Source organism: Galleria mellonella, unplaced genomic scaffold (assembly GCF_026898425.1).
Source record: "Galleria mellonella isolate WM207_F2 unplaced genomic scaffold, CSIRO_AGI_GalMel_v1 utg133, whole genome shotgun sequence".
Classification (NCBI taxonomy): Eukaryota; Metazoa; Arthropoda; class Insecta; order Lepidoptera; family Pyralidae; genus Galleria; species Galleria mellonella.
In genome coordinates, this window is record NW_026441990.1 from 3,880,478 (window position 1) to 3,892,103 (window position 11,626).

General features: G+C 35.2%; 1 protein-coding gene across 2 annotated transcripts in view; it reads right to left on the bottom strand.

The window, feature by feature from the left end:
* The window catches only part of LOC113522139 (5-oxoprolinase), a 35,229-nt gene extending 28,072 nt beyond the window's left edge, over positions 1-7,157 (bottom strand). The window contains exons 1-6 of one of the 2 annotated variants that reach the window (XM_052903193.1): positions 7,001-7,157; positions 5,776-5,956; positions 3,379-3,570; positions 2,056-2,338; positions 1,506-1,707; positions 891-988 (exon numbers count right to left, since the gene is read on the bottom strand). In XM_052903193.1, coding sequence (XP_052759153.1) covers positions 891-988; positions 1,506-1,707; positions 2,056-2,338; positions 3,379-3,570; positions 5,776-5,943 — 943 coding nt within the window. In that variant the 5' untranslated portion in view covers positions 5,944-5,956; positions 7,001-7,157. Of the gene's footprint in view, positions 1-890; positions 989-1,505; positions 1,708-2,055; positions 2,339-3,378; positions 3,571-5,775; positions 5,957-6,603; positions 6,854-7,000 lie in introns of those variants that run through there. The other variant, XM_052903192.1, reaches the window with a different exon arrangement.
* Between the last annotated feature and the right edge of the window lie 4,469 nt (positions 7,158-11,626).

Here is an 11,626-nt window from a genome sequence, read left to right on the forward strand (position 1 = left end):
AAATTAACTCAGGAGCCACAAATTATGTGACTGAACGGCGTGATCTGATGAATAATTTCATATCGCGTGATTGTCGAGTGGTGAAAAAGGCTTCGTTTACCGAGGCGGAGTATATAGTATTATTGGAGGCGGTAAGAGAAGTGGTGTACGTCCGTGTCTTACTCTCCGAGGTGACGGGGCATATTAACGCTATCGTAATATATTGCGGCAATCAGTCAGCGGTCAAACAGTTGCTGGTCAACATCCAGGATTAAGAGGGCGTGTTAAAGTTTTAATACTGGCTGTTGACACTGAGGTTTTTTAGAACAATGTATTATTTTGAAGCTTGTTCTGTGTCAGATTTTTATAAGACATGTCTCGTATTTTTTCACTAAACTTATTATTTTATATCACAAATACATATATGTTTTATTACTGCATCCTGCTATTTACAACATTATTATATTCATTATTCTTCAAATCCATCACAATGGACTAACTGGGGGGGAAAGGGATTGTTAGTAATGGAGATTGAGAATCCCATTGCTAGCAATATACCCAACCAAGTCAACCTCCTCGCGATTCCCCCTGGAAACTATCATGGTTAATTCCTGATATATTATCTAACTGGCCTGTTTTCATTCTCATCTATCACCCTTCACTGGTGCCCCGCCAGCGATAGCGCAGGTGGGGTTACTATTCCATTTTCTACCAATAAAAAAAATGGACTAACTAACTAAATACCAGTAAGTACACTCTGCTATATTATCATACCGATAGCTTAGATACCTACCTACCTTTCCATTCCTATATTAAAAAAAAAAAATAACAACCAGAATCCCTTTTTCAAGCGACTACCAAACGAAGTTTTTTTGTTTGTTTTTATTTATTTTTTTAAAGCATCAAATTACCAATCACTGGAAGGCCCGTCTCCTTTTGATAAGATGTCATGGCGTAGCCTACCACTCCACCGGCGGGGCCCGACAGAATGGCGCGGGATCCATTAAATCTAAAACATAAATATTTCATTACTCTTGAGATATGCCAGAGGGAGACTTAGTACAAAAGTCGATTGCTTGGGTACCTCTGTCCCATACGTGTTTCTACCGTGAAGCAGTTGTGTTTGCATGGCTGTGTTTCGATTTAAAGGGTGGGATATGGCGTGAATTTACTGAGTACAGAGAAATAACACCTGAGTCCTCAGGAATGGCAACGCATGGGAGGTATCATAGGCGAAACAGTATACTCTGTTATGTCCATGGTACTGCTCATGTCTATATGCTCATGTCATAGGATTTAACTACTTTATATAAATAATAAATAAAGGCCCCCTCCTCTACCTTCGGTGTCGTAAGGAGCGCCTAAGAAAACTTAATGGTCGAAAAATGGACAGCAGCGTCCCTAGTAAAACATCAGCAAGGTCCACCTGCGGTTGCCAACCTGCCTGCCAAGCGCGGCAACTACTGGCAAATCAAAAATCCCCCTTAGGGGAGGCCTTGATATGATGAAAAGATGTAGAGACTTACAAATTCATAGGCGTGAGTCCGCCATCGGACTGCATGAACAAGACGTTGGTGTTGGCAAGGTGGTTGGTGAAGCCGCTGGCGAAGCCGCGCACGTAGTCCCTGATGTGAGGCGTGAGGTACGCGTCCGCGCTCGCCGTGAACCCGCGCGGCACCATGCGGACCATCGACGTCACTGCGTGCGACAGCGACACTTGGCTGAACCCTGTTGTTAAATAATACATTTATTTATTAAACTTTGTACAAAAGTCGATTGCTTGGGTACCTCTGTCCCATTCGTGTTTCAACCATGAAGCAGTTGTGTTTGCATGGCTGTGTTTCGGTTTGAAGGGTGGGATATGGCGTGAATTTACTGGGTACAGAGGAATAACATCTGAGTCCTCAGGAATGGCAACGCATGGGGGGTATCGTGAGCGAAATAGAATACTCTGTTATGTCCATGATACTGCTCATGTCTATAGGCGACGGTTACCACTTTCCATCAGGTGGGTCGTCAGTTTGTTTGCCATTCTAAGTTATATAAAAAAAAAAAATCTGTACATACATAACTTACCTAATCCTTTCGCAATTTTCCCTATTCTCACTTCGTGGTCATGATACGTGTAACTATGCGCGAGGACGACAGCTATACTGTCTATCCCTTTCTCTTTCAACGCCTTCAAGTCACGCCGTACCTCCTCCTCATCTACTTCCTTGACAATAAGAATCTTCTCTCCAGTGGTGCCGGTGACTGATGGCCAGGATTTCTTCATTTGACATCTGTCCTCCAATGCTGGAATGACGCGGCAGTCCACTTCTACCACCTCAGTATATAACACGCTGGGGCGCTTTATATCCTGAAAAAAAAAATTAAAGTTGCATATAGTATATTTTTGTTTATATACATGTAAGTAATACCCTTTATTTATTTTTTTCTTTTAATGGATGATAATAGAATGGTAAGCCCGCCTGCGCTAACGGTATACGCTGGTGGGGCACCAGTAAGGGATTATAGGTGACGGTGAAAGCCGGTCAGTTAGTCCATCGTGATGAATTGCACTAGAATTAACCACGATGGTTTCCAGAGGGAACCACGTGGAGGTCGACCTGACCTGACACTTCCCTATGGTTGACTGGAAGAGAATGCTTCTAGCATTAAGTTCGCCTTATACACAAATATGTACTAGTAAATAAATAAATAAATTCTATTCTCCCCTTATTCATAACTAGCGGCCCGTCCCGGCGTCGCACGGGTGGACATTTTTAACATTTCCCTTCACTGCTCTGCTCCTATTGATCGTAGCGTGATGAAAACTATACTATAACCTGCCCAGGAGTATGAAGAATATTTTTTTACATCTTAAAATGACAACAATCGATCACTAATCACCTCCTGATAGTTATTTTGGAAATATATTTCATGTACAGAATTGACCTCTCTACAGATTTATTATAAGTATAGAAGATAGCTTCTAACCTCTAATAAACATATTTTTGGCATTGATTTTTTTTTTGCGCTAAAATAAACATAATAAATTAAAAATATTTTAATTTAGAATACAAAATACATATCTTCCAGTAGATTTTACTTCGCAATAAGAACGATTTTGGAATAAGATTTTTAGTAATGAGGTCTAACAGCTTTATTGCTAGCAATATACCCTATCGGGTCGACCACGACGCGGTTGGAAACCATCGTGGTTAGTTATTGTTAAATCAAATACTGAGTCGAATTTGATCAAATTTCAATGAGACTAATATAAAAGTATATCCTTTCAAATAAAATAAACAATATAAATAATAGATTTATAACTGACAGGGTTATGAAGGAACAAACATAAAAAAAATACCACTGTATTGAGAACTCCCTCCTTTTTCGAAGTCGGTTAATACTTACCAGCTGAAATATGTGTGGTCTCGCTTGATTGCCGATGTACAACAGGTCTTTGAAGCCTTTGTTAATTACAAGCGCCATTTTGGCGCCTTTCCTCTCGAGCAGCGCGTTAGTAGCCACTGTGGTACCCATTCTTATCGACTCTATGAGGGACGTGTTCACTTTACCATCTTCATCCAGAGCATTGCCGGTTTCCTGTGAAATAAATACATTGGATGACATTTATTTATTTATTTACACTTTATTGCACCATTTATAAAATAGTAAATATATTTAACTGTAATAAGAAATTATACAAAAGGTATATCGCCTTATCGCTGAGCAATCTCTTCTTACATTCCCACTTTCGACTTTTTTTTTTATCATTTTATTTTATTTTACCCATAACATAATAAAACTTACACCTACATAGGTTACAATTCAAAACAATCTCTGTGAGAGACTAATGTCGGTACTGGGATTACCTGTCTTACAGATTACCTGGCTGCCAACGCAAGGACATCTATTGTACTTAGTTTGTTAAGGTAATGTAGATTTCCGATAAATAGCGGTGCAAATATATAAATTAATTAGTAGAGTGCGTGCGTGTGTTTGTGTGTATGTGGGTGTGTGTGTGTGTGTTTGTTTTTCTGGAAGAGTATTAGTAGAATTTATAATATATACATAGCTTAACAAATACCTACTACCAGAGCCGGCTCTGACATACCTGTCTCCCTAGTGCGGGGAATAAGATTGTTAGTAACGGGGCCCCATTCCCGCCTATCGTAATATATCGTAAGCAAATTTACCATTCCATTTACACCCATTAAAATAAACCTGTATCCCTAGGGAAAATTTTTGACGACGTACCAAGGTGATAAAACAAAAATAAAGGTCATCAGGGATTTCCGACAGTACTCTTGTCGCCACAATCTCGTTATTTAGTCAAAAATACCAATGACCAATGATAATTTTGTGCGATGAAAGATTGAAAGTTATTGTTTTTTTTTTCAACCCGCAATGATATCACGTCAATGTAAACCAATAAAATAGGCATTCCATTGGGAGGGAAGGAATTGTTAGTAACGCGGACTAGCAATTCCATTGCTGGCAATATACCCTGTCAGGTCGACCTTCACGTGGTCCTCCCTAGAAGCCATCGATAGCCAAGCGAAATAAAATATCAATCATGCAATGCTTATTAAATTCTCAATGAAAATTTTGACATTCATGGCAAAACTGCATTCGAAAAATTCCAAAGTACAATATAAAATAGATGCAATGTATTTTTCATAGTAAGTAGATTTATATGCAACGTATCCTATGATTAACGTTTTAGTTCGGTAGCAGAGCACTTTTTATATTCAATAATTTTTAAAAACTGATGTGGCGTATTACTGGCCATCATAATTCGCCTTTTATATTTTTATACTGATTTTCTATTGTCTTATATTTTACAATTCTGTCATATCTAGCCTTTATGTTTTCCGACTGATGAAGACGAGATAAAGAGAACTACAATATCAAGCATTTTTATTATCAACCTGTTTCTCTTAATAAATAATGTTTAATACCTACATACCGTATTACTCGTAGCATGATCTCTATATAAATAATAAGTCATGGATGACGAGATGGCCTTGGCAGAACTGAGATAATTGTAGATAAATTTATTTATTATTTAAATATTAATATCTGCTTGGGTACTCGTGTCCAACTAGGAATTCTTCCGTTAAACATTAATTGTGCTTGCATGGCTTGGTTCGGTTTGAAGAGTAGTATACGGCAAATACGGAAAAATTACTGGGCATTAACATGTCCATGGCGTTTTCTAAGGATGTCAACTACCATTATTCATAAGATGAACCAGTATTTAATTAGCAATTATATTATATATATATAGTAAAAAGCGCAACATAACTGGCCTTACAAGAACCATTATTAACGAAATTGAACAAAATTATTGTAATCAAATAACCAATTTTAAAGTGTTATAATGGAATTGTAACCACTCCTCAGTATATGCTGGTGGGGTGTCAATAAGGAATCATAGATGAGCATAAAAACTGATTAGTAAGCTTATCGAGATGAACTCCACCACAATGGTTCCAGGTAGAAATGTTTGGATGTAGACCTGATAGGGTGTATTTTTACTGATTCAAGATTTTTATTTGCAAAACTTGAGTATAAGTAAGCGATAGATTTGTTAAACCCTATTCATAACAATCCCTTTCCCCTCTATGTAAGAATGTTGCTTTAAAATAGTAAAGTCTTAAAATTCAAAATGTATGTCAATGGCAAGCAGTGCTGGTATCTCTGATAAACCAATTTGACGAATCTTACATGTCCTGTGAGGTACGAAAACCATGGACAACCTAGTTATACGGAAGCCACAGCGAAAATGAGATTAAAAAATTATACCTCCTGTAAAATCCTCCTGATAGCCTCCCTAGGCGCGTCATCATAGTTCTGTGGGTCTACTGACAGTAACTTCATGACACGAATTTTTCCATTGGGACAGCGTGCAAACACATCAGTGAATGTACCCCCACGGTCAATGGCAAACTGGAAACCTTTTGGTGGACTCATTGTAGCATATAATCTGTTGAACAAGTTAAACTTATATTATAAAGGCAAATGCTATTCTTAATTTATTCACAGTACAAGACACCACATACAAATTATAAAAAAAATTATCATTGCCATATCAGCAATTATCCGTCCACTGCTGAACATAAGCCTCCCTCATAGACTGCAATAAGGAGCAGTCCCAAGCTACCTGCATCCACTGACTCCTTACAACACATTTGAGATCATTACTTCATCTAGTTGGAGAGAGTCATACACTGCATTTACGTGTATGGGGTTGCCACTTAAAAACCTGTCTGCGCTATTGGTTGTCAGTTCTTTGAGCTACATGACCAGCCAACTGCCACTTCAGCAAAAAAAAAAGAATGTAGTTCTAAATAAAAATTATTATAAGAATTTTGTTGACATTTAAAATTGAATTCTTTTCAATTCAAAATAAGATTATAATATGTGAACAGAACTACTAATAAGGAACACTTTTGTCGGGATGTAGGGCCCTTAGCCTAGCCTGGGTAGCCTGGGCAATTGCTCACACTGCTAAATAGATAATGTAGCCCAGATAGTAAGCCTTGCTTAGTTTAGAACTAGATGGTGCCAAGTGGATATGTCGAAGAATATTTATTATAAATAAAAAAATAAAATAAAAAGAATGGTACTCACAATTGAATATGAAAACAACAAAAAACAGTAAGTATATAAGGAACTACAGAATGCTTCTAATTCATTAGGTTTCCTTATCAGCTCCACTCAGACTCCAATGATAACGAAATAATGACAATAGGTTTAAATAAAAGTGATAATAAGTGATAAGAACCATTGAAAAATGTATAACATATAATGGCTCTTATATTAATGGCATAGAGTACATCAACTGATGATATTTGACAACAAACTTGGGTAAACAATTTTCAAAGTGATTTATTATTTAGGAAAATAGTACAAACACTAGATCGCTTGTGGAATAATCATATATATAACACCTATATCATTCATTTTGTTTTATTTATCATATATTTTTTAATAAATAATTGCAGGTTCAATACAAAAATAAACTTACAGAAATACAGAATATTGTTATTATATAGATTTTTTCTGATATAAATAACACATAAAATTCGTCTATTTCAACTTTAATTATGTAACAAATAACACATTATAATAAAAAATATAAATAATAAGAATAATAAACAGTATTTACAAACAATTACAAAATTATATTTTTTTTTAATTCTGTGTTGCCATACTAACAAAACCGGTATCAGTTAGTGTATCTAATTATTAATGAATATCGATTGTAGATTTTGGCCAGCGAGTCGTGTCACTCATCATTTTTGTAAACTTTCATACTGACAACTTTTTTATTTGTCAAACTAAGTATCCCTGATTCTTTCGTCACATATTTGTTTCTTAATTTTGCATTTAAACTTGCTAAATCTATTAAAAGTAGTGTTCGGGCATGTTATTTACCATGATAAAGAATTATGGTTGGATAAAAGTGACATGCAGCAAGTACTTGTGAAAAAACAACGAATTTTCAAGGAAATTGTTCCGTCAACAAATATATTTATATGATTATTGATATATACGTATTCAGATTTTGATATCCGACTGATTTTTTAGCGCTCATAAAAATAATTACATGTAAAATGTAACAGTTTTTAGAAGACTTTTACATGCATTTCATTTATTTGTTATCCAGATGGTTTACACGATGAACCAAAACAAAAGATTAAGGATTTAATTCGAAATCTGAAAAGGATTGACATAAACAATTCTTGTAAAATTCAATATTACAATGTTTTTGTTTTTTGTTTTCCAGAAGTATATGTAACAACTTTAAGAAAATAATCAAAGTGATGGTAGTGATTATAATGATTTAGGCAGTGAATTTCTTAATTCTGTTTTTGATTATTAATCGGTAAAAATATATTATTTTTAAATAATTACATATTTTTATTTCCTTTTTCATTTCATGTAGTTTTAGTTAATAGGATAAAGATAACTATAACAGAGGTCACTTTTACGTCCAAAAAAAGTTTACTTTAAAAGTTATTATTTGGTAAAAGTTTAGTCTTATTACGGAACCCTAAAAAGGTGACAGTATCAATCAAGTTCGAGCTCTTGCTAAAAAAATAAACACATCAAAAAATTCTAAGCAACACATACTATTTCAAATTGTTAATCAAATATAACATTTCTTACCAAGTAGGTAATACCTATGTGAACTTTAATGATCTAGAGGACATACTGGCTAGTTGTAAAAAAAATCAAGGATCAGTTGTTTTTTTTTTTTTTCACAAATTCAAAAACGAATGCATTTGTTCGAATTTTATAGCATTTTCTTTTCTTACTAAGACTTAGTATTCTGTACCAATTTTATGATTTAAACAATAATTTGAAAAAAGTTTTGAACAAATTTGGATTTTCGATATTTTTTACGTCATGGAGCGACGTCATTTGAACGCAGATGGAATGCAAAGAGCTGTAGGGATGTTGCAAGCGTAAAGAAGTCAATCTCAGGTATCTCGGTATTTTGGTGTCAACAGAAGCGTTATTCGCCGTCTTCATCAGCGTTACACTAACACGGGAGATCCTGCTGAGCAGCACCCAGTTCAAGAAAGGTGTACAACCACACGGCAAGATCGATACATACAACTGACTGCAAGACACCAGCTGATGTTAACCGCCCAAGAGATAGGTTTAAGGCTACAAAATTCAAGTGGTGTTGTTGTTAGCTGCCAAACTATGCGACTCGACTGCATGAGTATGGCCTACGAGCACGATGGCCAATTAGGTGCCCACCGATACGTCACGGGAATCGCGCTCGTTGAAATGAATGGCGTAGGAAACACATTACATGGACCTGGGAACAATGGGATAAAATTTTATTTTGCGATAAGTCTCGATTTGGGTTCAAGACTGATACTACAAGGGAAGAGTGTATTGTCATCCTGGAAATACTGTAACACTGAGGTGCGTTTAGGAAGTGCATCCATACAACGGCTCAACATTTATGGTATGGGCGGCTATTACGAAGAACAGACGAACTGAGCTCGTTTTTGTAAATGGTAACATGAACGCTATAAATTACGTTGAGGATGTTCTAAGGCCTTATGTCCGTCCATTCGCACAAACGCTTGGCTCCGATTTTACGTTGATGCATGACAATACGCGTTCGCATACAGCTTTGCACACACGGGAGTACTTGACAAGGGAAAACATCCAAGTATTGTCTTGGCCTGCACAATCGTCAGACCTCAACCCCATCGAGCATACATGGGACATGTTCCAGAGACGTGTTTTAAAGGACTTAAATAGAGTGACAACAACCCAACAACTGATGGCCTTACTAAAATTTCATTGGGAACAATTGCCGCAGGATAACAGTTTCAGATAATAGTTTCATCGATTCTACAAAATCGGTGCCAGCAAGTTCTCCATAACAGAGGAGGCTACATTTTGTAATAATTTATGCAATTTTTATACAACCATTTAATTTTAATTTAAGTTTAGTTGATTAGACACCTTACCTTGTACTACGTACATACAGTACTTACTCGTAGTTATTGTTAATTAAGATTATAAAAAAATAAATAAAAAAATTTTTTTTGTTTAAATTTTTTTTATACAACTTAGAATGACAAACAAACTGACAGTCCACCTGATGGAAAGTGGTAACCGTCGCCTATAGACATGAGCAGTACCATGGACATAATAGAGTATATTGTTTCGCCCATGATACCCCCCATGCGTTGCCATTCCTGAGTCCTCAGGTGTTATTCCTCTGTACCCAGTAAATTCACGCCATATCCCACCCTTCAAACCGAAACACAGCCATACAAACACAATTGCTTCACGGTTGAAACACAAATGGGACAGAGGTACTCAAGCAATCGACTTTTGTACAAAGTCTATGGTTAATAAAAAATTAATAAAAACTACTTACATTGTTAATACAGCACCCATAAAAATTTATAATTATATATCATAAAAAAAAACATAAATATACGCTAAAGATTTTTGGCAAACATTATTATGTTAAGGTTTAGTTAAGGAGGATATGTGCGAGTCAAGCGGAGGCAAGTTAAAAAGAAAAAAAAATACTTCCATATCTGATGAAGAGCCAGATGCTAAGATGAGTATTAAATTTACTCTCTCAAAAAGAGGACTGTTTAAAGATCAAAATTACCTATATTCTGACACTACTAAAAATGAATATTTTATCCTGTTGTCTCCTATTGAGGGCAACAATGTAAATTTATTGCAAGTCAATTCTATTCTGAGAACTGTACCTGGTGTATTCTATATTCGTACTATGGGTCCTACTGCATTCAAAATATGTTTTCGATCAATGAAACAGGCTAACGAATTTTTATTAAATAAAGATTTATTAGAGAAACATAAACTTCAGGCTAGGATACCCAATAATCAGCTGGAATCTCAGGGAGTTATAAGAGCTCCTACTGAAATATCTGAGGAAGATCTTTTAAATAACTTAAAATCTACTGTAGATATCATCGGTGTTAAACGTTTCAAAAAAAAGAAAGAAGATGGAAGTTTTCATCCTCTTCCTACAGTTTTAGTAACTTTCCTCTCTACGCAGCGACCTGATCACGTAACGTATGATCATATTTGGCTGGATGTGCGTGAATTCATTAGACCTCTACTCAAATGCTTCACTTGTTACAAATTTGGTCATGGAAGCAGTTCCTGCAGAAGAAAGCAAGTTTGTTCCATATGTGCCGGTGCCCATGATTATAGATCCTGTATCAACAAAGAGAATCTTAAATGTGTTAATTGTAATGGACAACATGTAGCAGTATCTAATAGCTGTCCCACTAAATCGATGAAATTGTCTCAAATCAAAGATAAAATTCTAGGCGAAACATCTTATGCATCAGTGACTTCAAAATCGGTTAACTCTGTAATTAATTCAAATACCCCTGTGTCTATTAACAGTTCAACGCAAAATAAATCTCCTCAAAAAAGGGCATTAGTTACTGACATCATTAACTCGGACATTGTACTCAACACAATTACTAAGACTGTTATTGAGCTAGTTAAGAAAGCTCAAACTAATTCTGATACAATTTCATCCAAATTAATTAAGGAAATACTCATATCTAATTTTTCAACATGACCATTACATCTTTAAAGGAAATTAATATTGTTCATTGGAACTCAAGAAGCTTTCTGTCTAAAATATTTCAATTTAAAAACTTTATTTACAACTTTACATCACATTTTGATATCATTTTACTAAATGATTACTAAATGATACTTGGTTTGATTCTAACAAAATCTGTAAATTGTCTGGTTACAATATTGGTTTGAAAAATCTAATGTTTTTCTTGGTAGACAATATTATACTACATTAAGTAGATTGCGGATAGGTCATTGTAAATTTCCTGCACATTTGCAACGTATTAATTTATTGGATAATTCTATCTGTAAATACTGCCAAAACATTTTTTCTGATTTGGATCATATTTTTTTGTTTGTCCTAAATTCTCACTTCAACGGTTACTTTTTATTTGTCAATGTCAAGATTTATTAAAATGTCAAAATATTCCTACTTCAGTGCAGGATCTACTAAAACATACCATTTTGTATCAAGAAATTTTTAATTATATTACTTCAACAATTGGTGAAATTTAAATATGTAATAGTAACCTATACTTTT